This window comes from Herpailurus yagouaroundi, unplaced genomic scaffold (assembly GCF_014898765.1).
Source record: "Herpailurus yagouaroundi ecotype Mexico unplaced genomic scaffold, PumYag 142, whole genome shotgun sequence".
NCBI lineage: Eukaryota > Metazoa > Chordata > Mammalia > Carnivora > Felidae > Herpailurus > Herpailurus yagouaroundi.
The window spans coordinates 63,165,567-63,193,105 of record NW_024412397.1 but is presented as its reverse complement, the minus strand read 5'-3'; the positions used below and the strand labels follow the sequence as shown (position 1 = coordinate 63,193,105).

General features: G+C 37.8%; 1 protein-coding gene across 3 annotated transcripts in view; it reads right to left on the bottom strand.

The window, feature by feature from the left end:
- CEP192 (centrosomal protein 192) overlaps positions 1-27,539 on the bottom strand; it is a 132,974-nt gene that overhangs the window by 19,285 nt on the left and 86,150 nt on the right. For all 3 annotated transcript variants that reach the window (XM_040479475.1, XM_040479477.1, XM_040479476.1), the window contains exons 23-37: positions 26,338-26,463; positions 26,002-26,145; positions 25,817-25,880; positions 25,043-25,182; positions 24,852-24,944; positions 24,226-24,344; positions 23,131-23,307; positions 18,341-18,431; positions 18,017-18,193; positions 11,577-11,837; positions 11,216-11,331; positions 9,319-9,428; positions 6,776-6,926; positions 1,675-1,853; positions 943-1,066 (exon numbers count right to left, since the gene is read on the bottom strand). In XM_040479475.1, coding sequence (XP_040335409.1) covers positions 943-1,066; positions 1,675-1,853; positions 6,776-6,926; positions 9,319-9,428; positions 11,216-11,331; positions 11,577-11,837; positions 18,017-18,193; positions 18,341-18,431; positions 23,131-23,307; positions 24,226-24,344; positions 24,852-24,944; positions 25,043-25,182; positions 25,817-25,880; positions 26,002-26,145; positions 26,338-26,463 — 2,072 coding nt within the window. The remainder of the gene's footprint in view (positions 1-942; positions 1,067-1,674; positions 1,854-6,775; positions 6,927-9,318; positions 9,429-11,215; positions 11,332-11,576; positions 11,838-18,016; positions 18,194-18,340; positions 18,432-23,130; positions 23,308-24,225; positions 24,345-24,851; positions 24,945-25,042; positions 25,183-25,816; positions 25,881-26,001; positions 26,146-26,337; positions 26,464-27,539) is intronic.

The following is a 27,539-nucleotide window of genomic DNA, read 5'->3' as shown; positions in this document are numbered from 1 at the left end:
CATATCAAAAATGGCAGAGCAAGATTATTTTCCATTCCTAATGGCTAAATACACAGGGTGACAGAAAAAGTGATTCATGAATAATTCATTTCCCTAACTTTCCAACTATTAATCAGTAAATGTTTAATTGATTGCTTTGGTCCTAGGAATATTTCTCTGGAGTATGCCTAACCGTACCTCAATAGTAGTCACTAAACTCTCCTAAAATGCATACTCCATCACTTTGCAAAAGTTAATAAATTCATGCTGCTCTTCTGCAAAGTTGCTATCCCCAAACAGGTAGTGACTTTCAGATGTGAATGTTCTGTGCTGACCCAGACAACGTTCCTGAAAAGCTGTAGAACTGCAGCTTTACCTCCTATCAGTAACTAAGCTGCACACAGCGGACAGCTGTTCATCAGCATTTGGTCCCAAATACTTCCTTCTGTCTTAGACTAGTCTTTGTGCAAAACAGCAAGCTAGGTTATGGCTCAGACATGTTAAACATCAGGAAACTTTGTCTATAAAATGTCCTTTAGACAAAACAAGCAGAATAAATTGAGCCAGACCTAAGATAACCAAGGATAGAACCCTCTGGGCTTTAGGGACTACCACCTCTCATCGTATGCCCAACTGCATCCCTTGCTTTGTAATTTGGTAGGCAGAGTAACACATCTACACATTCTGATGTTTTCCACTCCAGGAAATCCTTCCCAACTCACTCATACCTCTTGACCCTTTTAGGCTATGTACACCATAACTGGCTGTGGACATGGTCTCTATTCTGCTGAAGACCATGAATCCTGAAGTTCACTGTGGTCTCACAAAACCAAATGGAGCTCAGTACGGGGAGCATATGGCAAAATTCTAATGAATAAGTTAAAATGGCGTATTACTTGATCCTTAAAAAGTCACCATGTTAATACCTGACTAAAATCTGGAGGAAAAGGAAGTCATACTTACTCTGGTGGGATAAATCCATGTTGTGGTGTTACTGTAAGGCAATGTGCTGGCCAGTACAACTCAAATTTCAGTAACCTAATGGAATTATTTAAAATCTGGAAACATGCAGTTTTTGCCAGGTCACCTATTATATCAGATAAGTAAGATATAACTTACATTTAGCATTAGTGAAAAAAAAAATTAATAAATAGTAAAAATGAATCCTAAATACATTAGTCTACCATCTTTTGCTTTACAGGAATTTCAAATCCCTGGTAAAAGAAGACCATTTGTTTACTCTTGGAAACTATAAAGATACTGAACAAAGTTCAACACCCTGAACAAAGAAAAAAGGACATCCAGAAATTGTTACCCTCTGGTCTTATCTTGGGCACATACATTGGTACCATATTTTTTCCTACTCTGAACCAACTATATCGATGTTAAGACTTAGTAAAATAGGCCAAGTACCTTGGGGCAAGGGATGTGGTAGGATGAAGGGCCCATGGGTGAGTGGCCCTGCCATATGGGGAATTGGGAGCTTGGAATGAGGACCATGGCCTTGTGCCGGACAATGTTCTGGTTGAGCGTGAGGTAGGTCTCAAAGAGACCTACGTAGAAAAGGACCTGTGTAAGCCACTGGTCACCTTTGCATACAGTCCATGAACATTACTAGACGAGCCACAGACTCAGAATGAGTATAGGCCTGGTTTCCAGAGCTCACTGCTGTTGTGTTGTTGTTGATATACTCACAAGGAGAAGGAGCTATCAAAATCAAGTGTTCAGGCTGGACAGCCCACATTTCCTTCGAGAATGATTTATCTTGAGGTGGGCGAACAGCTTCTGAAAGAAGTGGAGAACCTTGAGGACCTTTAACTGGCAAAACATCCAAAGAAACATTGCCACCATGTTTCCCAGAACTGTCAGTTTCACTACAGAGAGAGACAGAAACAGAGAGGGGGAGAGGAAAAAAATAAAATATGAATAAAAGCTTATGACTAAGAATGTTAACCATTTGCCATGCACTGCAAATGAAATACCATGTTTTCTCACCAACATTTTTACTGTGATGTTTTACTTTTTGGTTGAATAGAAGTTGTGTATTGAAATATAATAATGTTCTCAAAAAAAAAAAAAAATAATGTTCTGCTTTAAAAAAAAAAAAAGATAAAAAGCCAGACTGTGTCACCTTTTTATATGAATTCTTCCTAAGTCTAAAAACATTTAGAGGTGCCTGGGTGGTTCAATCAGTTAAGTGTCTGACTTCAGGTCAGGTCATGACCTTGCAGTCTGTGAATTCAAGCCCCATGTCAGGTTCTGTGCTGACAGCTCAGAGGCTGGAGCCTGCTTTGGACTCTGTGTTTCCCTCTCTCTCTGCTCCTCTCCTGCTCACACTGTCTCTCAAAAATGATTAAATGTTAAAAAAAAAATTAAAAAAAAAAAACATTTAGATAAAACTAAAGGTGCATTATGTAATATATTGTGTATCTTTCATGGAATAAAAATTCTTCACTGTGTATTCTTAATGTTTAAAAAATACAGTATAGGTCTAATATTATTATACTAATCTTTAATTAGAATACTCAATGATTTCTTTACTGTCTTGACCTCAGTATGCCATCTGAAGTCTCTTAAAAGGTTTACCAGAAAACTACCCAATATTAAGAATTTTTTAAAAACAACAAAACTTTTTTCATTAAAAACAAATTTTTTTTTTAATGTTTATTTTTGAGAGAGAGAGAGAGAGAGAGAGAGAGAGAGAGAGAGAGAGACACAGAATGTGAGCAGGGTAGGGGCAGAGAGAGAGGAAGACACAATCCAAAGCAGACTTCAGGCTCTGAGCTGTCAGCACAGAGTCCAGCGCGGGGCTCAAATCCACGAACTGCGAGATCATGACCTGAGCTGAAGTCGAATGCTCAACCAACTGAGCCACCCAGGCGCCCCCCAAAACAACAAAACTCTTAATGTATCTATAACTGTACAGTGATAACTGGTTTCATGATGCTAACACCAAACATAGTCTTCCAGGCAAAATACTATGGTGAGAAATGCTGATGAGGCTTAAGATTTTTAAGTGTTAAAAGTGTTTTCTAATAAGCCTTAGATTACAAAAAATTGTAACTTGAATAAATTTTGTAATCACAGTAGCACATGATTTACCTGAAGTTCAACGGGGCAGTGCCCAAATTCTTCTACCATACAGCAGAGCTACATCTTTATTTTAAGCAGACACTCAGCAGACAGAGGGAATCCTCTCCTTGCCTCTTACCCATTACCCTCTCACCTGCTCCTTTTGAAATCAGACCTCGACTGCCCAGAGAAATAATGGAGGCACCAGCCAATAAGTCAGAAACAATTTTTTAAAAATTATAAAGCTGATCCTTGGCTTTTTAGTTTCCTAAGAACCTGTTTCTCACAATTTAAGTGAATTTCAAAATAATTTTTAATGTGAACTACTATCTTTAATTATTTGATTACATATTTTAGAAAAAATTATCATTAAAAGTATAGGGACCCTTTTAATATATTGTTGAATTCAGTTTGCTAATATTTTGTTGAGGATTTTTACATCTGTATTCATCAAGGATAATGACCTGTAATTTTCTTTTTCTGTGGTGTTTTTGCCTAGTTTCATTATCAGGGTAATGCTGGTCACATTAAGAGAGTTTAGAAGACTTCCTTCCTCTTCAGCTTTCTGGAATAATTTGAGAAGGATAGATACTAGCTTTTTGAACAGGAAGTCATCAAAACAAAATGAAAAGGCAACCTACTGAAAGGGAGAGGATACTTGCAAATCATTTATCTGATAAGAGGTTACAATCCAAATTACATAAGGAACTTATACAACTCAGTATCAAAAAAATAACTAGCCTGATCAAAAAAATGGGCAGAGGACCTGAATAGACATTTTCCGAAAGAAGACATACAGATGACCAACAGGCACATGAAAAGATGCTCAACATCACTAAGCATCAGGGAAATGTAAACCAAAACCATAATGAGAAATCACCTCACACCTGTCAAACCGACTATTATCAAAGACAACAAATAAATGTTAGCGAAGATGGAGAGCAAAGGAATCCCATGTGCACTCCTGGTGGGAATGTAAACTGGTGTGGCCCCTAATGGAAAATAGTATGGAGGTTCCTCAAAAAATTAAAAATAAAGCTACCATATGATCTAGCAATTGTACTCTGAATATTCATCCAAAGAAAATGAAAATCCAACTGGAAGAGACATATGCACCCTTATGTTCAGTGCATCATTATTTAAAACAGCCAAGATACAGAAGCAACCTGTGTCCATGACAGATGAATGGATAAAGATGTGGTTTATATACCCAGTGGAATATTAGTCATAAAAAAAGAATGAAATCTAACCACTTGTGACAACATGAACCTAGAGGGTATTATGCTAAGTGAAATAAGTCAGAGAAAAACAAATACTAAATGACTTCACCTATATGTAGAATCTAAAAAACAAAATGAATGAACAGACCAAAAAAACCAGACTCTTAGACACAGGAAACAAACTGTTGGTTTCAGGAGGCAGGGAGAGGGGTTATGGGTGAGTGAAATAGGTGAAGGAGATTAAGAGGTACAAACTTTCACTTATAAAATAAATTATGGGGATGGAATATACAGCATAGGAAATATAGTCAATAATATTATAAGTTTGGTGACAGATGATAACTAGACTTATTGTGCGATCATTTCATTTCACGATGTATAAAAAAATCAAATCACTATGATGTACATCTCAAATGAATAGGATTATTGTATGTTAATTATACTCTAATAAAAACTTTTAAAAAGTATGGGAAAAGAGGGCAAGGTTAAATGAGCTGGAGGCTCCAGGTGGGTGGGTCTGAGTCAGCTATTAGTTGGTGGCTGGGACTTGTAGAGAACCCTCAGCCAACATGAGTTGGCAATGATGTGCCAAGGAGAAGATGAGAAGATTGGTTAAAAATAGGAGGATAGAGTAAAATTCAAATATACTGAGGATAATGAAGGCAGATTCTCAGTATTGGAGCTATCAGTATAAACTCATGATTTCAACATATTTATAAATAGATGTGGATACATGTGGATTTATATAAAATGCATATATTTCCTAGCTCTGTCCATGGAGGGAGCCTAGAAGTACTAACACCTGAAAAGCAATAGCACACTCATATCCCAGTTTCTAATACCATTTTCTACTAAAATGAACCAGGGCCCCTATCCCAGGGCTGGGACAGGAAATGCATAAGACAAACCTAAAATAACCATCATGCCGGTGAATAAAAAGTCAGATTAAGCAACCGAATGAGGACAGTAAAGAATTTATACTGAATTCACCAGTCTGCCCAAATATAAGTACACAAAAGAGGGTGAAGTAAATCTCTTCCTCATAGTGGAAAGACAACTAGTAAATGTAAAAAGATAGAATTAGAAAATCACCATTTGGTAAATAAGACAGTACTAATATGATTCAAGCAATAATCATCAGTGGGTACTACAAGTTTGAAAAGGAATAAGATAACTCATCATCTCTAAGGATCTTCCTTTAAGACATTTATTAACTAACTACCATGAAGAAACCTGGCAGACACCATTTTAACTAAGTGATAAAAATATTTCAAGTAATGGGACAAATCAGCATTGTTTAGCACACCTGAGATGTGCTGAGGAAACAAACAGCATCGGATCTGTGATGTGAGGGACATTTTACAAAGTAACTAGCCTGTGCTCTACAAGAACATCAAGGTCACTCACTGGTAAGAAAAGGGTTAGCAGCTGGCCTGTGCCATTTTCCCCTTTTTACCAGGCAGGAAAAGCCCAGGAAAAAAAAAGAAAGATGACTCAGTCAAATCCCCTTGTAATCTTCCTAATGACATCTCCCAGCAATCATACTAATTTACTTTTCTATAGAATACTTATGAAGAATGTTCCTGGTCTGTCTAGAATTGGTTATGGTAAAGAAAATAAAAATTTATGAATTTTTTCAACATAGTTGTTTGAAAAAAATTATCACATAAGGTATGTAATTACACAAGAATAAAAGAGCTTTCATGATGGAAACAGCCACCCCTTCGTGTTAGTAATGTATCACGTGCACAGCTTAGAGACCTCATGTTAAATGTGAACTAGAGTGGAGTATTCATATTGCAAGAAGGAACTAGGAAACACAATTAGCAATCCTGATTTCCTCATGTTTCATCTAAAATTGTTACTAAAGCTTAGTTCTGGGTAGTATCTTTGATTCTGTGGCTCTGATTTGATGATCCAACCTTCTGCGTTCTGTCGTGAAAGAGAAGGACAGACTGAAGAAGTATTCTATATTGAAAGAGGTAAAGAGACAGGCTAAATGTAACGTGTGATCTCAGATTAGATTCTGGACTAAAGAGGAAAAGAAAAGAGGAGGGTTTTGCTTATTCTTTGATTTAACTTTACTGGGGAACTGGGGAATCTGCATGAAATCTGTGGACTAGATGTTAGTACTGTAACAACACTAAGGTCCTAATCTGGATGGGTTTACTACAGCTATATAGGAGAGGGTCTGCGTTTTTAGAAAACAGGATGAACTGGTCATCATGCCTGCAATTTATTCTTAAAAGGTACAGAAAAAAGTTATACACACATAAACAATAATAAGGTAAATGTGGCAAAATGTTAGCAACCAGGGAATCTCAATGCAGGTTTAATATGTACTATTTTTAAACTTTTCTGTAAATTTAAAATTATTTCAACTTAAACCAAAATATAAAGATGTAATAAACATTTTGAGGCAAAAAAGTATGGAGGAAAGATCAGCTCTACTGTGAATTAACTTCTCTTGAAATATGATGAGAGATGTTTTGTTTCTGTTTTACCTTTTAGATTCTACGCTAGCTTTGGAAGAAGGCTGAAGGAATTCACTGCTAGACACGGAGTCTCTGAATTCTCCAATTACTGAAAGTATAATTTTACGCATGTTTCCATAAAAGAGCTGAATATCATTAGGCCGTTGGGGAAGATCATACACTGAAATAGAAAATAATATTTGAAATATATGAATCTTCACATAATCACACCACAAAAATATAACAGATAAATTTATACATTTACAGCAACAGGTTGGGGTGGGTGACATTTGACGTTTACAACTATTGACGAGGATGAAATTATAGGCAGCTCAGGCTCTGGCCTTGGATTTGGTGACCTAACCTCTCCAAGCTTTCGTCTCCTCAAGGATAATATAAAAAATTATGATCCATCTCAGGGGTTGTTGTGAGCATTAAAGTATGAATGTGTTTAAAGCTACATATGGCATCAAGCTGACTGTGGGCCAGGTAACGTTTTAATCCCTTCATACATATTATTCTAGTTAGCTTTCACAGCAACTCTTTGAAGTAGGAATTATGTATTCTGGATTCTACATTTAAATTAGACATTAAGAATGACACTTTTTAAATGAAAAGTGTTTAAAAGAACACAGTAAGTGTAAGTTGAAATTTGTAATAACCAAAGATATCGGACTACAAAAGTTTATATCAAGTGTGAAAATATTTGCCATAAATCACACATTTTACAAAACAAGATTATAAATACCTATAATAGTAATATACTCAAACAAACGTTATTCAAAATAACCACATAAAAAGTTCAACTGCAACACTCCCATAGGTGATCTACTAAAACTAACCAACACAAAACAAAGTGGGATTGTTTCCTCCCTTCCTCTGGACAATAAATACACCACCTCAAGGAACCCAGTATTCTGGTGTCCCAAAGACCTACCTGAAGTCCTACCTCTTCCCCATCTTAGATGAGTGGTCTTGACAGATTACTTGGGCTCTTGGTTGGGTTTGTCAACACGACCCTTAATATAACACATTTCTTGAATTTCTGTACACACAACTCCCTCTCCTTGGACTATCCTTCCCCATTCTGGTCCTCATCTTCTCCATCTTATCAACTCCTCCCCATTCTAAGTGTTTCCATCTACAAAGCACAGTTCAGTTTAACTCTCTGATTAGGATCTTTCTTATGATGAAGAGATAAGGAAGGTAAAACTCAGAGGAGATGAAGTTGTAGAGATGGTCTTGAATTGCTTCACCTCCAAATCCAAGGTTCGTTCTATACTCTGCACCCTTAACACACTGCTGACAAGATTCATTTCAAATCTTTTCATTATTTTTAAAATTTTTTTAAATGTTTATTTTTGAGAGACAGAGTGTGAGCGGTGGAGAGGCAGAGAGAGAGGGAGACAGAGTCCAAAGCAGGCTCCAGGCCCTGAGCTGTCCGCACAGAGCCCGATGCGGGGATTGAACTCACGAACCATGAGATCATGACCTGAGCCAAAGTTGGGCGCTTAACTGGCTGAGCCACCCAGGCGCCCCTCTTTTCACTATTTTTAACTATCCATCCCAACCTTCCCTTTGAGCAGATGACTTAGACTCCTAACTACTGAAAAGATGAGTATTCTGCATCACCTCTACATAGGCATAAATATCCTTTTACCATTTCATAATTTAGAAGCAATATATACTTTACCATTAAAAAAACCCTAGAAAACAGGAGTGCCTGGTTGGCTCAGTCAGTTAAGTGTCCAATTCTTGATTTCGGCTCAGGTCATGATCTCACAGTTTGTGAGTTTGAGACCCATGTTGGGGCTCAACATGGGGCTCCCTCTCTCTGCCCCTCACCCACCTTCTCTTTTCCTTTCTCTGTCTCTCAAAATAAACTTATAAAAAAAAAAAAAAAAACCTAGAAAACAAAAATGAAGGAAAAAAACATGACCACCTGAAATTCTACTACCAGAACATAACCACTGGTAATATCTGGTGTCTAAATCCTGCGATTTTACCTGTGAAGCTGTATGTGTCAAGACATGTTTTTTGTAGCAGTAATAAACACTATTAGATGCTTGAATGGTTCAGCTCAAATAGAACTAAATATCTAGGTTGGAGCTATTCCACCGCTGTCTATTTTGGATTGATTGATTGATTGATTGATTTTGCCACCATCACATCCTCCATAAACTGCATAGCCGGCACAAATCTCAAAATGAGTTCAAGTTTTTCCAATGATTAAATCTTAAATAGTAATTACTCTGGATTTAATAATGACCATTCATTCTCCTGTTTACAAGTCTACCCATAAAGTAGGTGTCATAAGATTATTCATAACATCTAACATTTATATAGCAAAGCTCTCTCATTTCATCTTCACAACAATTCTGTATGCATGAGAAGATAGATATTATTACTCTCATTTTACAAATAAGGAAACTGAATCTACGTAACATCGAAAGCCATACAGCAGAATTGTGGCTCAAACTCAGCCTAACTCCACAATCTAAACTAATACTCTTTCTCCTTATATTACATCACTGGACCTAGATAAATCTTTTGGGTCATGATGAAATTCTTACCTTCAGTTACTTGTAACTCATCCTGAAATGTTTCAGCAAAATCAATGTTCTTCAGCACACTATGTTCTGGAAGTATTTGTTCTATAATCCCTGGTTTGTGCAATAGGGCTCTGCCAACAGAGATTTTTACTCAAAAACTATTTTACATAAATTCAATTTTCATTAGTGTATTTGGCAAATCTCACAAACAGCATGAATGATTCATTAGTATATAGATCTCATGTCTTAAATCCTAATATAAGTAATTTTTAAAAGAAAATCTGTTTTGGACGTTCCCTTAAAAGTTATACATGGCAGTGCAGTCATCAATTTCAGTTAAATATTAACATCAAAATGAGAACTCCCTACTGTAAGAGTAGAAAAAAGAGTAAAATTAGATTATCTTCAGGTCTTACATTTTCATTATTTGTAAGAATTTGATCATAGTTAGAAATCTGTCTCAGAAAAAAACCAAAAGAATAGGCCAAGAACATGATTTAAGTACATGAGAGAGGGACATTTAAATTACCATGTAACTATATTTACCTGGCCTCTTCTAGAGAATCTCTGAGGTGAGAGAATTGAAATGTAAATTTCTCTGTAATACTGTGATGTTCACAAACAAAAGAAATTATATGCTGTACACATGCAGCAAAGAGGGGTTCTAAAACAATATGCTGATTGTTATATCCCAGTAGAGAAAAAGGGAAAAATAAAAACCAATACCCAGTAATCTAATTTCTCCAAATGTCAGTTTCTGTATCTAAAATACTTACTTGACAAACAAAAACAGGTTCAAAGTTGAGATCTTGGGTCTATTCTAACATCATGTAGCAACATATCACTCAAATCTCTTTTTTTTTTTTAATTTTTTTTTTAACATTTATTTATTTTTGAGACAGAGAGAGACAGAGCATGAACGGGGAAGGGTCAGAGAGAGAGAGAGAGAGAAACACAGAATCCGAAACAGGCTCCAGGCTCTGAGCTGTCAGCACAGAGCCGGATGCGGGGCTCTAACTCACGGACTGCAAGATCATGACCTGAGCCGAAGTCGGATGCCCAACCGACTGAGCCACCCAGGAGCCCCTCAAATCTCGTTTTTAACATTCCAATAATCCTCAACAGATTAAAAATAAAACAATTTCCTAAATTACATACCAAAATAGAACATAGCAGAGCACAAAGGGTTGGAAGAAGGAACTATTGGTATATGCATATACCCCTCCCCCACTGAGAGCTAATGATTTCCTACTGACAGATGAAATATCGTGAGCTTTGTTTTATATTCAGTCCTCTAGGCTAGGAAGCAGATTTTTATAACACAAGAATTCTGAATTTAACATACAAGAATGTTACCTATGTTTAAATCACATCTAAATCTAAATGCCTAAATTTGACATTTCTGTATATTAAACTATATTTAGAGGTACCAAATTTTCTAGAAGCACATGTTTTAAGCTAGCATGTGTTTTAACATCCTACACACTTCTAAACACAACTTGATCCTTTCCAATAATTCGCAACATTCCTAGAAATACTACAAATAAGTCAGGTGTGTTTATATACAATATATTTTTTCAGTAGTTCTTAAATCTTTTCTAAACTTGACATACCATCATTAGGAAGATCGTCCTGTTATGAAGTCTAAGGTGCCTATTTGCATAAAAGAGAAGGGGCACAATAGGTATGCCTAGTAAAGAACGCACACTGCAAACACAGCAGATGGGTTTCCTACAGGCATTTCTTTCCTCACAATGTGGTGGACTGTCAGCCACACAAATTTTACCAAGATTTTTCATCTACCGGTTCACTAAGAAGTAGCTGAGCATGTTCTATAAATTTCAAGTCCCAAACCATTTTTAAGTCTTCATTATTTCTACTGAATAGTTCCCAACATGATCTAATATAAGTAACTTACCTTCGATACTGCTGCCTTGAGATTTCATCGCCACCAAAGAAGTATACAGTTGACAGTTCTGTTATAGTTGTAGAACTGTTCTCTCTGTCTGAAGGATTATATATTATAGTAACATCCTGATGCCAAGAAAAACAAATCAGGAGTAAATAATAAATATTTTTCTTAAGTCATTTCATTCTGAATTAACTATCATATGAACCTAAACAGTCAATAGACATGGATGTATATGATAGCATTTCTGAAAAGGTAAGTACTTCCATTCCTTATTACTTTCAACTATTAATTTTTATTCATAAAATACATAATTATTAACTTAACCTAAAAATGAATTCCTATTTTTCGTGCACAGACTCATACTTACTTCTTGTGTTTTTTCCTTGAGCACAAATTTATCTGGAAAAATCCTTAATACTTTAGGATCCAGCAAAATTTTTTTCTGAGAATCCTTAAAACCTACTGCTTTAACAAAAGCTGCCCGAGAGCCAGTGTTATGAACAGAAAAAACAATTCTACTTTCTTTTCCAGGTATTAAGTCATTCACTGTTACCATGTAACTGTCAGATAACTTTTTAACATCTTCCAAAATAAGATTACTTGTTCCTCCATATCCAGACAAAGGTATCTAAAAGGAGAAAATATATAAATCCAAAATTATTTTTATGTAAGTAAAAAGAAGATTAAATTAAAGCCAGAAAAGAAAACCCATACCAATTTAATACAATTAAAATTATTATTCTTGGGGCACCTGGGTGGCTCAGTCGGTTAAGTGTCCAACTCTTGATTTCTCATAGTTCAAGAGTTCAAGCCCTGAGTTGGGCTCTGTGCTGACAGTGTGAAAATTCTCTCTCTCCCTCTCTCTCTCTGCCCCTCCCCTGATCATGCTCTCTCTCAAAAATAAATAAATAAACATTAAAAAAAAATTATTACTCTTTGTGTACTTTGGTTGGTAGTTACCCCACTTCCAGCCCCGCATTATACTGAAGAACTTCTCTTAGGAGAAAAACAAAGAGTTGCAAAATCATTTACCTTCCAATATGCTAAATTATTTCATTGTTATAAAAGCCAAGCTTAGATAATAAAGGAATAAAAGATAACTATAAATAAACTTGTTTAAGAAGTGTTTAGGGTGGGAGCACCTGAGTGGCTCAGTTGGTTAAGCATCCAACTTCAGCTCAGGTTATGATCTCACAGTTTGTGCGTTAGAGCCCCATGTCAGGCTTTGTGCTGACAGTCTGGACCCTTCTTTGGATTCTGTGTCTCCCTTTCTCTCTCTCTCTCTGTCCCTCCCCTGCTCACCCTGTCTCTCTCTGTCAAAAGTAACATTCAAAAAAAAAAAAAAAAACCAAAAAACAAAAAACAAGTGTTTAGGGTGGAACATAATGTTTATAATTTACTTTGAAATGCATTACAAAAAGAGATGAATTGATGGATGGTTAGATATGTGATAACATAAATATAGCAAAACATTTAATTGTGGAATCTAAGTGGTAGGGTGAAAGCTCACCATATAATTCTTGCAACTTCCCAGTAATTCTCAATTTTGAAAATGAAATGTGTTGGTGAAAAAAATCTATTATTCTATAATCCTGTTAGCCTTTGGTCTACCAGAGTGAGAAAGAAGTGTGCCAAAGGGACCAAACAGAAGCCAAGAACTCAAACAATTCCAAAGAGGACAGACCCCCCTGGTAGGTGGGGTGCAGAATGGAGGCAGGCTTTAGGTGCCAACTGGTGCTGTCTCTAAGCCAGGCTGCTTCCACAGGGCTTAGCACTACCAGGAAATAAGGATTCACAGAATAAAGTCTATAAATAAAAATGTAGGAAAACAGGTATGCTGCTGGAAAACAAACTTCCCATACCTTTTAAAAATGCACTCCTTTAAAAATGACCTATCATTTCCAATTATTAAAATAGTTCTAGGGCACCTGGATCGTTCAGTCATTAAGCATCTGACTTCGGCTGAGGTCATGATCTCACAATTCGTGAGTTCGAGTCCCACTTCGGGTAAGCATAAGCCCTGCCTCGGGTGAGCTCGAGCCCTGCTTCGGGTAAGTCCCACTTTCCCACTTTTCTCTTTCTCTCTCTTTCTCTTTCTCTCTTTCTCTCTCTCTTTCTCTCTCTCTCTCTCTCTCTCTCTCTCTCTCTCTCTCTCTCTCTCCCCGCCCCACCCCATCCTGGGATTCTCATTCTCTCTCTCTCTCTCTCTCTCTCTCTCTCTCTGCCCCTTGCTCAGTTGTGCCCTCCTCTCTCTCTCTCTCTCAAAAAACATAATAAAATAAAATAAAATACGTTCCAAACAATACCTTGCAAACTTGAAAACATCAATAGCTTATTTTGAGTTGTATTATGCACTTAAAATAACGTTTTGAAAAATTAAATTTAGGGACCTCATCAATTGGTACTGGCTTGCCAAAATGAGTACAGATTAGTAGTATTTAATTTTTTTAATTTTTAATGTTTTTTTAGCTCACATTTTAATTTTTTAAAAAATTTACATCCAAATTAGTTAGCATATAGTGAAACAACAATTTCAGGAGTAGATTCCTTAATGCCCCTTACCCATTTAGCCCATCCCCCCTTCCACAACTCCTCCAGTAACCCTCAGTTTGTTCTCCATATTTATGAGTCTCTTTTGTTTTGTCCCCCCTCCCTGTTTTTATATTATTTTTGTTTCCCTTCCCTTATGTTCATCTGTTTTGTCTCTTAAAGTCCTCATACGAGTGAAGTCATATGATTTTTGTCTTTCTCTGACTAATTTCACTTAGCATAACATCCTCCAGTTCCATCCACGTAGTTGCAAATGGCAAGATTTCATTCTTTTTGATTGCCAAGTAATACTCCATTATATATATATACCATATCTTTATCCGTTCATCCATCGATGGACATTTGGGCTCTTTCCATACTTTGGCTATTGTTGAGAGTGCTGCTATAAACATGGGGAAGCATGTGTCCCTTCGAAACAGCACACCTGTATCCCATGGATAAATGCCTACTAGTGCAATTGCTGGGTCGTAGGGTAGTTCTATTTTTAGCTTTTTGAGGAACCTCCATACTGTTTTCCAGAGTGACTGCACCAGCTTGCATTGTCAATGTTTTGTTTTTTGTTTTTTGTGTTTTTTTGAGAGATAGAGTGGGGCAGGGGCAGGGGCAGAGAGAGAGGGAGACACAGACTCCAAAGCAGGCTCCAGGCTCTGAGCTGTCAGCACACAGCCTGATGCGGGGCTCAAACTCATGAATGGTGAGATCAAGACCTGAGCCAAAGTCAGATGCTCAACCGACTGAGCCACCCAGGTGCCCCTGGATTAGTGCTTCAGATGTGAAGCTCCTACAAATTCCTCCTCATTCAGAGTACACTCCTGGTAGTTTCAAAACAAATCCCTCCTCACTCAGAGTGAACTCTTGGTAGTTTCAAAAGCCAAAAGTGTTTCTAATTTCTCTTCCCACAGAAATTTGCAAGTAAACTTTATATATGAAACTAGAAAACAGGGAAAAAGTTAGCTTTTGAACACACTCAATATAAATATTCTTCCTGTATTTTCCAAGCCTAAAGAATCACAAAGAACTGCTGAGTAAAAGGTAAAGAAAAAGAATGATGAAATAAAATTATATCTGACCAATGCTAACAGATCCAAAGATTCAAGAGGAAAAACTACTGTTCTAGAGCAGGGTTTCTTAACCTCAGCACTACAATGTCTTGAGCTACATCATACCTTGTGGTGGGGGCTGTCCTTTGCCTTGCAGGGAGTTCAGCTGCATCCCTGGCTTCTACCCACTAGATGCCAGGAGCACCCTTTTCCCACCCCCAGTAATGACAACCAAAAATGTGTCTAGTATTGCCAAGAGTCCCCTGGAGGGTAAAACAGCCTCTGGTTGAGAACTGCTGCTCTACAGGACTGGAAAACAGAGGCAGTATGCACACCTAGAACCTGCACAATAGATAAAAACAGGCTTTGTAGTCAAGTAGTCTGAATATGAACCCATCCTGGAATGATTTACTGCCATGTAAGAAACATGACCATGGCAAGTATCTCTCTAGGTCTGTTTCCGTATGTGTAAAATGAAGAATGGTATGACAGACAGTCGTTTTGAAGATAAAGTATGGTAATTCGTGTGGTGATGATTAAGAGTAGTGCTTGGCAGGGGCACCTGGGTAGCTCAGTCTGTTAAGTGATCGACTTCCGTTCAGGTCATGATCTTGTGGTCCAGGAGTTTGAGCCCCACCTTGGGCTTTGTGCTGAGAGCTTGGAGCCTGGAGCCTGCTTTGGATTCTGTGTCTCCCTCTCTCTCTGCCCTCCCCCCTGCTCGTGCTATGTCCCCCTCTCTATTTCAAAAATAAATAAATGTTAAAAAAAAAAAAAAAAGAGAGAGAGAGTAATGCCTGGCATATACTCAGAATGCAATAAATATATATTTTATTGCAGTCCCACCGTGCTATATAGTACACAAAGCATAATTTCACTTGCTCCTCAGAACCAAACCAGGACAGTAAGTGAGTGAAGCACAAGCTGAGTAGAGACTGACCCAGGGTGAGTGTGAAGAACAGTGGCTGTTCCCAGTCTCTCATCACTAGAGTTAAGTGCTCTTCCACCACTGTGCCAGGCTCCTTATCTCCACAAATGTACATCAGTGCTAGTAGGCAAAGTCTTCCTGTGAGATAAAGGCCATATCTGTGCACTTCTGGTCCCCGTTCAGCCCACCTCTGAGAGGACAAGTGGCATCTACATAGGCAGGACTCCCACTAGGATCCTACTTTGTCTTAAGAAGGTCAGCTTGAACTTCTGCTGGTGACTATCAAATCAAATGGTCTTGCCCTAAACCACCAGGGATTACTAGCTCTCCAGAAATTCTTACTTAAGAATAACCTTAACATCTTGGCTAGTAAACCTGAAACTAATCGAAATATATTCAGGATAGGGGCGCCTGGGTGGTTTAGTCAGTTAAGTGTCCACCTCTTGATTTCAGCTCAGGTCAGGACCTCATGGTTTGTGGGTTTGAGCCCCAAGGCAGGCTCTGCTCTGGCATCACAGAGCCTGCTTTGGATTCTCTCTCCCTCTCTTTCTGCCCATCTATCTCAAAATAAATAAACACTTTTTTTTTTTTTAAAAGGTGACACCTGGGTGGCTCATTGGTTAAGCGTCCAACTCTTGATCTTGCAGTTTATGGGTTCAAGCCCCACTGGCAGTGCAGAGCCTGCTTGGGATTCTGCCCCTCCCCAACTCATGCACAAGTGCATACACTCTCTCAAAATAAAAAAAAAAAAAAAAAAAGAAAGAAATAGGTTCAGGATAGTCTGAAAGATATAGCCCATTTAGTCTTCTCCACAAACCATTTGATTCTAACTTGAAGCCAGATCATCAGGATATGTGGTACTTTGGCATTGTGTCCTGGGCTCACAGACAAGGATGTTCTTTCCTAAAGATGACCACTTATCTCTCTCTTTTTTTTTTTTTAATTAAATAAAATCTATCCTGAAAACATGGGGCTAAAACTCATAACCCTGAGATCCGGAGTTGCATGCTCTACTGACTGAGCCAGCCAGGCACCCAATCACTTACATGTTTAAACAATTTTGTCCACCACAAAATTGTGGTGGGCAAGTAAAGAGCTCCACAGAGAATATGTCAATTTTCAGGATCAAAAAAAAGCTAGATTTGCCATAAATATCTATTGTTTAAAAAAAAACGTTTAGGGGGCGCCTGGGTGGCGCAGTCGGTTAAGCGTCCGACTTCAGCCAGGTCACGATCTTGCGGTCCGTGAGTTCGAGCCCCACGTCGGGCTCTGGGCTGATGGCTCAGAGCCTGGAGCCTGTTTCTGATTCTGTGTCTCCCTCTCTCTCTGCCCCTCCCCCGTTCATGCTCTGTCTCTCTCTGTCCCAAAAATAAATAAACGTTGAAAAAAAAAAAAAGTTTAGGTATTTTTAATCTTGCAATTCATCACATTCCCTCTGATTCTAGAAAATGGACCAAAGTTTTAGTCCCCAAACTGTGGGATTATAGCCAAAACTGTGAAGATTTAAGGTGTGCACTTTTATGGAGCTTGGAGTTCATCTGACGACCCTGTCCTCTCCTTTTTTCAATGATTTACGACCTTTATCTCTTACTGCTCTAAATAAATCTAAATAAATGAGTTGAAATCCTTTTTAAAAATTACGTTGGGAAGAAACAAAACTATAAAAGCTCTTGTCAGAAGAGAGGGAAACAAAACACGAGAGACTCTTAATGATAGAGAATAAACTACGGGTTGATGGAGGGAGGTGGGTGGGAAATGGGCAAAATGGGTGTGACGAGCACTAGGTGTTGTACATAAGTGATGAATCACTGAATTCTACTCCTAAAATCAATATTGAACTGTAAACTAACTGAAAATTAAACAAATAAATAAAATAAAAGCTCTTGTCTTTAGCCCTAGTTCTGGAACAGAATCTAGTAAATGGTATCAATAGGTATTTTGCTGAATTGAAAGAATACAATTTACTTGGAAAGTCAGTATCTTAAACAGTTTGATCCAGATTTACCAAAAAAATGTGTTCCTGTAAAACTGGGTACATTTCAAAATTCTCAAACTGAAATGAAACTTAAAGGTATGAGAAGAGAATGTTTCCTATAGAATACTATGGAAGCTATTTTCATCACATGACACTTGTACAAAGTACATAATTACTCCCTAACTTGTTTGTAAAGCGAGGCAATCCCCTATTTTGACTTATAAAAAGCAGAGGATATATAATTACCAATATTAAACAAATATTTACAACATGTCAGAAACTCCATGGGAGGACAAAAAGCAATAAAATCATCTTACCGTGAACTTAATGCCTGGTTGTGATCGAATTCCCAGTTGTTTAATTTCTAGTTTAGCCAACATACAAGATAATCGAGTAGGAGCAAATAACACAGAGATGTAAATGTCTTCCTTTGGACGCATTCTAATCTCACAGTTACTGGTCAGTCGCTCTTCTGAACCAAAAGTATGCTGAAGCTACAATTTAAAAACAATCATTACATACAAAAAAGGAAGAAGACAAAACTACCACCAAACCAAAGCTTCAAAGATGAAGCACACATAATGGTCTGCACATGTAAGTGCTTTGAAAGAACGTGAAATAGCATCATGCACACTACAAACCTGAAAGCAGTCCTGGTCTTGTCCTCTAATGAGCAGTCGCAGATGCTGGGTTGTAGATGTACAATTATTTCTTAAAGCTAGCTTCTGAAGCCTAGAAACAAGAACACATTATAAATGTGGTTTTACTCCATGGATGTTGCTACAACCATGAAAACAAAATCAATTAAAACTAACTGCAATGTTTAGAGATGGACTGGATTGCATATGCCACTGTATTAGTAGCCTGCAAAGGTGTCTCCACAGTCCTGAAAACACACATTCCTCCATTTCTGAAAACATACATTCAAGACTCACCGTGTCAGAGCAAGTTTTTGGTTTAAATGCTCTCCTATTATAGCTCCCTAGCCTACTTCATTATTTATACTATATATATATATATAGTATGTGTATATGTGTATGTATAGTATATATACTATATATATAGAGTATGTGTATATGTGTGTGTGTATATATGTATATATACGTATATATATATACGTATATGTATATGTATACATGTATATATATATACGTATACGTATATGTATACATGTATATATACGTATGCATATATATATATACGTATATGTATATACATATACATATGCATATACATATAAAGTCTTACCTGTCTTATAAAACAACAAAAAGCCAGATAACAAATTAAGTTTCTAAGTCAATACCACTCTCAGGCACATTGCTTGGATTTTTCACTCTAAGAGCCTCATTTGCACAAACTAGTTATTTAAACACTATATTGAATTAACCATATTTTTAAAAAGTTACAATATGCAAAAAAATAAAAATAAATAAAAAGTTACAATATGCAAGTAGAATAGACTTAAGAATACTAGCTAGCTGGTGGTAAAAAAAATATCCTTTAATCTGTGAAAATATACAAATCTTCTCTTCATTGGAGAACAGAGAACACGAGTACATCTCCATTTTACTCAAATTTTGAAGATTGGCAGTTAAATTATTTAAACTGTGGCCTATGTCTTGTCCACCTTGGGTTGAAGGGGAAAGACTGCTGAGCTCAACCTCAGAATAAAATCTAAGACCTACAGGGGTGCTTGGGTGGCTCAGTTGGTTAAGCATCTGACCCTTGGTTTCGACTCAGGTCATGATCTCATGATTCGTGAGCTGGAGCCCCGTACTACGGGGGATTCTCTCTTTCCCTTTCTCTCTGCCCCTCCACTGCTTGCATGCTCAGTATCTCTCTAAAAATAAATAAGTAAACATTAAAACAATTTTTAGGGATGCCTGGGTGGCTCAGGCAGTTAAACAGCCAACTCCTGATTTCAGTTCAGGTCATGATGTTACGGTTCATGAATTTAAGCTCTGCCATCAGGCTCTGTGCTGACAGTGTGGAGCCTGCTTGGGATTCTCTCTCTTTCTGCCCCTCCCCTGCTCATGCACGTGCATGCGCGCTCTCTCTCAAAATAAATAAATAACTATATTTTAAAAATTTAAATCTAAGACCTGAGGAAAGCATTCAAAGAACACTGGGAAAAACCTAACAACAACAAAAAATCTTTAAAACCTTTTATTTTTATCTATTTTTAAGGAAATGTAGCTATCATTTGCAAGTAGTAATCAAGTATAGGGAGGGGGGCTCAGTTTCTAGTTTCAAAAAAGAACTATACAAAGTAAAAAGGGTTAACACCTTTATTATATACAGTCCACACAAAATAATAATTAAAAAATACTAAATCCTAACCAACAAACAGCCAAAGTACATGTGCAGACTTATGAGAGAGAAATCAGAATAAATGAATGAATATATGGAAAAATGTAGAACTTCAAAAATTAAAAAACATCAATCTGGAATGAAATACCACTTTGGACCACTTTACCCTTAGAAAATATAATTTATTAAGTATCATTTCTATCTGTAACTGAGGCAAAATCAATGACTCAATGAGAACACTCTCCCTGAAATTATATATGAATTGTTTCCGCTTTCCTCTGGAAGAAGAGCTCACTTCAAATCTCCCTTTTGCAACAAGCACCTTCTTCCACAAAGGCAGGCAGCAGGCAAGTACCACATCAAAAGAACACCAGCATCCCCTTGCCCTCTGTTTCTGGGTCCTCTCCTAGCACCCACTGGGTCACAGCCTCTGACTGCCTCCTAGGACATTTCTTAGGGAGAGAAAATAAGACGATCTCTTTCTAAGCAGACAATACACCTCTGTATCATTAACCATGCTGCAACATCCTTATAAAGGAGTAGCAGGAGATATTTGGGGTGGGAAAAATCATCTATGTAGGACACTACAATGGAAGTAAGGGGACTACAGAAACAGAAGTCCATCGTTTCCCTAGGCAGGCGCTGCGCTAAATACTGTACATACATTAGCATGGTACCTATGGATCTATTGCTTTCAACAAGTCCACTTCAAGACATCATGTGTCACAGCATCCACAGACTAAGGTCGTTCTCACATGAGTGGCGAGCTCCTCCAGGCTGAGTTAAGATATCTAACCAACCATAAACAGGGATAGAACAGTTTTCAGGTCACTTCCCTGTACTGGCATGGGGCTTACACTTAGATCTGTTGGATCAGAAGGCACTCCATGAATCTCCATGAAGAAGTGAAGCAAGAAATAAAGGAGGACGGCCTGAATGCCTTTCACTTAGGCGAGGGCCAGGGAAAAATGCCACTGCAAGTCCAAAAGCACGCACAAGATAGTGCCCCCATTTTCAACTTAACTAATTTCTGATTAAAAAAAAGTTTAACACACATTAATTTTGTTTCAGATGAGCTCTAAGATTTCAAGATGTTATGGCATCTGGAACAGCTAGATTTTAAGAGCAGCCATCTCTACTCTATTAATCATCTGTTGCAAATTTTATCACAAGACAGGGAATTCTGTCAGGAACAACACAAGGATGCTGATGGCCCTTACTGAGCTCTCTTCTGCCTTTGTCTTAAAGGAAAGAGCAGTTATAGAATAAGCAGTGTATCAACAGGAACACTCAGTAGCTGACGCTTGCCAGAGTCTGCACTGTAATAATGAATATGATTGCTAGGGCATATTGGAAAGTGGTCTTCCTTTTACCTTAGACATTGATGGCTGAGCTGAACAGCTATGTTATTTTGACCACATTCCATGGCACAGAACTTCAAAGTCTCAAATCACTATTTGTATGTGTAGTGGAGCAGACCACTAATGTTTTGAGGAAAAGTCTGGCATACACTGTCCAGATTCAACTGCATAGAACCAGATAATTCTTCCATACAGGCACATGCCCTTGTTCCGCCCTTCCTTTCAACGTGTATTCCATCTCGGCTGTCTGCAAAAACCAGATGACATAACCAACAACACAGGAGCTACTGAAAAGGGCACAATACCTCACACTCCCTGCCAATCAGGACTTTTCAAAAGTCTAGCTGAGAGAATCTTTACTGAGAGCTCCCTAAAGAACATGCAGCCCACCATTCTTCTAGGTGCCTAAGCTGTCTCATTCAAGCCACCACCTGCCTCAGCACCCAGAAAACATCTTCAGCTGGGTCTTCAGGTGTGACACATCCAGACCTGAATGAAGCACCTCAAAGAGGGAGCATCCTGATGGGAGCATTTACTATGAAGTAGTTTTACTTTGAGACTTGGCATGCTATATGGATTTCTCTTTGAAAGGACCCCTGGAAGAAACATCTGTCTAAAGTCTACAGCAGGAACAGCTATCCTCTCTCACACAGTAACTGGTTTGTTCTTAACCTCTGAGCACTGTGACTTATCTCAGGATGATGGGGTTAGAGTCAGAACCAAGCATAAGACCCACATCAAGGTGACTGCAAAGCGTGAGCCTTCTGCAGGTGAGCCTTCGGGCACGACCTTTATGATTACCATATCTCATCATCCCACAGCAGTCGGCCCTCAAGTTTTTACCTTACTATATCTTTTTGAAAGCTGCCTTTGCAACAAGACAAGGTACATATGACTGACTACATGGATGGTTAAGCAGATGTATGAACTCTATAAAGTAAGGAAGCTCAATTAGATCTTTTTTGCACTAACAAAACTATAATTTTAAAAAGTAATTCTTCACACCTATAGTACAGATTCAGCCAGAAGTTTCTTATCTCTCAGGTACCATAGAAATGTGTGGGTAAAACATTTAGGTCAAACACAAAAATGCAAAATATGGAAGAAGAAACACTGAGCTTTAATAATTGCCTAGGTTATTAATTAGAAGTATTTAGCTATGTTGCTACACTTATGAAAGGAAAAATATTACTACTTTGTAAACTCCTGAAGCAGAATGCAAGGTCTCTGATTATTTTTTCTTCCTACCTTTCCATAGGGCTTTCCAGAGAAGGAACAAAGAAACTCTTAAGTGCCTAAATCTGATAATCAGCAGAGAATCCACCAAAGAGCTTAAGAAAATTGAAACCTATTTTTTTTTTTGATTGCAGAGGTGAAATTTAAAAAAAAAACATTTTTTTTTAACGTTTATTTATTATTGAAAGACACAGACAGACAGAGCATGAGCAGAGAGAGGAGGAGACACAGAATCCGAAGCAGGCTCCAGGCTCTGAGCTGTTAGCACAGAGCCCGACACGAGGTTCAAACCCACAAACCACAAGGCCGAAGTCGGATGCCCAACTGACCAAGCCACCCAGGTGCCCCAGAGGTGAAAATTTTAATTAAAACATTGGAATTCATAATAGGAAGATTACGGAACATAGGACAACTTTATTTCAACTCTAAAAATATTAACATGGTCATAATTATTAGAGTGGAAAACAATGCTAGGTGATGACAGCATAATCTTTGTGCTCAGGAGCTGCTACATGCATACTTACTGTATTCTACCAAGAGGGACACCCCCCCAGGCCAGAAACTGCTTGTTGGACAAAATTGATGGAGCATCTGAGCAGCAAGATCCAGGTATTAGAGGTTTATTTCCTGAAGAAACTACTTCACCTTTTAACATCACTTCATACTGTGGTCCAAATGGCTGCACGAATATTTTCAAGATCCTAACAAAGAAAACCATCTAAGTTGAATGTCCACAATTCTATTGGCAACTATTTCCCACAGGCTTCCTTTGTCCAAGAGACTGAACTGGGTGCTGAGGATACAATGACATTCCCACACTTACAACTTATATTCCAGAGGAATATCGACAAGGAAAGACTGTCACAATACCATCTACACAATGGGACAAGGGAAGTTCATGGGGCCACAGGAATACTACCGACTATTTATGAGGAGTTTGAGAACAGTTGAGGAAAGCTTCCCAGATGAAAGAGGTAACTCAATGAAGTTGGGGAGGTAACTCAATGAAGTTGGGGGCAGCTGTTCCAGGCACAAGTGTTCACATTTGTGCAGGCCAGCTCTTCTCTGAAAGGTCACAGTAGCAGACTGAGCACACTAAGGCATTCCATAACCCAGGCAGGGGACAGGGCACATGTGTCTCAGCAGTGTGTGCTTCTAAGCTCTGTTTACCAAGCAAATTCAAATACTAATGACAATGATGCTCCAACCACTATCAGGTAATAGTCACTTATGATTTAGGTGCGAAAAAGTCATAAGCCTGGAGAAATGGGGGAGGGGGTGTGGGAGCAGGGGGAAGCATCTTAAACTACCAACAACTGTGATGGTTTCCTTGGAGAGAGAGAGAAAGTTAATGAGAAACATCAAGATTGACATTTTATTATTTACTTTTTTCAGAATATATTTAAAAATAGTCACTTCTTAATTTCTAGTCAATTGGTTTAAAAGGAGAGTTTTAGTACACAAAAAGAAGAAAATCTGAGGCTAACAGAAGTTAAACAGAGCTATACTATCTATCAGATGAGACGAAACATGTCCTACTGTGGAATGAAGCACATCTAAATAAGTGGCTATTTTCAGAGAAGAGTAAAAACTGGTCATTATAAATAATTTTATATTACCTTTCCTCACAGGCTTTGGGATCCTTTGGAGTAAATGTAACTATAACTTCATGTTCTTCTCCAGGTTTAAGGAATAGATTCTCTGGATCCACTGAAAAGTGACTTCCTTGGTCTGGGATCTAAATATTTATACAATTATAACTAAATACTGACTTATGCAAATGTGGCTTTTACTCAGTTACTGTCATTTTTCATTTACTCTGACAGGTTATTTTTCCCTTCTGCCTTGTCTGTCACTATCCCACTTTGTCTTATTCTCTTGGAAAGGGCACTTTCTCTTTCCACAAAAAAGTTAAACTCCCATTCCTATTTCCTATCACTAACACCCTCTTACTCATCCACACCTCTCAGAAATGTCTACATATATGATCACTCTCCTCCAATTCCACCTACCCACAGGATAACATACACATTTTTCAGGAATTAATCTAGAACTTGGTTCTTACATATAAAACATCAGATGTTAAAGTGTCCTATCATCTATTTCCTACTGGTATAATCCTCAGATTTTAAGCACTCTGTTTGATCTCTGGGGCAGCTCAGCCATGTTCACAATGTCAGAAGATACTCAGAGTCTCACAGACTAAGGAAATACTATGTCATAGCGCTCTTACACAAATTCTTACCTTGATATCTAAGTAAACATCAATATTCCCTGCATTTTTCAAAGGTAAGTGCTGCTTTGCTGAGGAAGCCAAACTGGCAAACAGGTGCATAGTCTAGAGAATGGAGTAAAACCAACATCTTAAATAATGTCACAATTAGAATGAAATCAACCTGAACATAAAATCATGGCAAAGAAAAGAGTTTAGGGTACCTGTAAGTCTTTTGGAGCATGTATCCTAGCTATTCCTGTTCTTGCTTGAAGACCAATACTTTTAATGACTGGGGTAGGGTTTGGGCTATCAACTTCTATATCGACTCTTGCCAAGAACTCTTCTGCTGAGCCTAAAATCTCTACAAAAGCTCATTCTTTTAGTTCAGACACCAGAGAGTTATTTAAGTCTAAATGTTGTATGTGGTCCAACACTATGCCCTCAGGGATCCCAAGAAATCCTAAGCAAAATGATTTTTTTTAAGTTTATTTATTTTGAGAGAGAGAGAGACAGAGAGACAGAGAGACAGAGAGACAGAGAATCCCAAGCAGTCAGTGCAGAGCCTGATGTGGGGCCTAAACTCACAAACCATGAGATCATGACCTAAGCTGCAACCAAGAGTCAGATGCTTAACCAACTGAACCACCCAGGAGCCCCAGCAAAATGATTTTTTGAAGAATTCCTTTTTGAAGAGGAATAGAAATTAGTGGAGGAGAAAGGAGAAAAAGAAAGAAAACATCCAACTGGTAGATGTGATAAAATCAGTGTACAAAAAAGATCCCAAAAGGTTTTCAGTGGTACTTGCTGGGGTTAACCACAATTACATGGATTTGAGCCAAAACAGCACACTCTCTGCCCCATTTTTAAAACAACATAACATATTTCACAAATTCCTCAAAGTATTCACATTCACTGATGGAAGAAACATGCCTCAACTTTGTAGTTTATTTTGCTACAGAGAAGAGCAATTCCCCAAAAAACATAAACATGAATACCTGAAGAAGTGATCCGTTTCTTTGGACTATGGAAAAGAACCCAAATTATCAGAAATTCTGGATCCTGTAAAATAAAATAAAATTTAATTTAGCATTAAGATGTAAATCTTAATGAAAGATAAGTAGTTTGGAAACTTAACTCCCTCTTTAATTTGAAGCCAGTTCCCTCAATCCACCCAGCTTACCTGTCCGTCATAACTGGCAGGCATCATGTGGTTGACCACAGAAGGAGCTGCCAGCTGAGCAATCATGTCAGCATACGGAGCTGCTTTCAAAGAAGCATGGATGGGTGCCTTGGAAAATGTGAAGCAGCGCCAGGCTATGGCATTCTGTTCAGAAATAGAAGAATCAGTCTCAGTAAAGCCAACAGTGCAATGTTCATGTGATGTTAAATTTGTTGACCGAATCGTTACCAAAAAATTTACTTCCATAAGAAAAATGAACCAAGAATGATATTAGCAGTACCTAGAATTCCAAATCAATGTGTTCTGTAAAGTTTCTTACTGTACATTAATACTTACAGCATTAATAACAAGTCTGATTGGCACAGTGGCATGAGTCTTGTTTATCAATTTTAATGGCAAAGCTTTCCAGCCTCCATAAGTCAAGTCACCAAAATCAAGAACATCTTTTTTTTCTGTTTCTACCTAATTATGAAAGAAAAGACTAATTTATAAAAAGTCATATATTAATATCACAGCTTACATTCATATCACTGCTTTTTCCAGTTACAAATAGTCAGCATTAAATGTAAGCCTACCTAAATATCCCCAGGCCATTTTACAATTGCTATTTTCTACAAAAATAAATGGTAAATTCGTTTTCTGAGGTAGTCTACGTATGCAAATATACTACAGAATAAAGTAATATGTTTGCTGTTGCTACTTCGAAAAGACTGTTAGATCTTAAGACAAACTGACAATTTTATAAAAGATACAAGCCTCCCTTCAATGAGTTACTATGAACTCTATTATTATAATTTTAACTTCTCAATTCCCTTCAAAATATACGTTGAATTTTCAGATTTAGTCCAAATTTCGGGCAAAACTAAAAATGTTTAAAATGATACCAAAATAGGCATATCAAAAGTTTAAAATGTGTGCCTAAGAACAACTTAACAGAGACCTCTCACACACACATGTAGAAATGCTGGATAATATTTAACACACACATAAATTTCTTCAGCCTGGCCAAATATAATGGGAAATCAAAAACAGACTGGCAAATGGGAACTGACTTCCATGGTAGCCCATGAAGGTCTGGGATCGAGCTACTTCCAAGGTGGTTGAGCTTCAACACCCTCCCAACCACAGAAAGTATGACCCTGAGCTTGCTGTGGGCAGGGCAAGGCTAGAATGGAATCTGAGCTCCCTGCATCAAGTGCAGAAATTGAAAGAAGTGCCTTTTATGAAAAGGAAACTAGAAAACCTGTTTATGTGTCTGAGGAGGTAACAGGGAAGCTTGTCCAGCAATGGGTGGGTGTCAGAAGATCATTTGCAAGAAAGTAAAACTCTAGGCCTATGCCACACTAGATATGAAAGCTCCAAGCTGAAAATCAGTACAACCTTCATGCCCCAAGCAGTTGTACAAAGTGCTCTCTATGGACACTCTGAAAAACCAGGACACATGGAATTACTACAGCAAAGAGCGGCCTTAATGATGTGAGCTCACATTTAAAAAAAATTTTTTTTTATTTTTTTTTATTTAAAAAAAATTTTTTTTT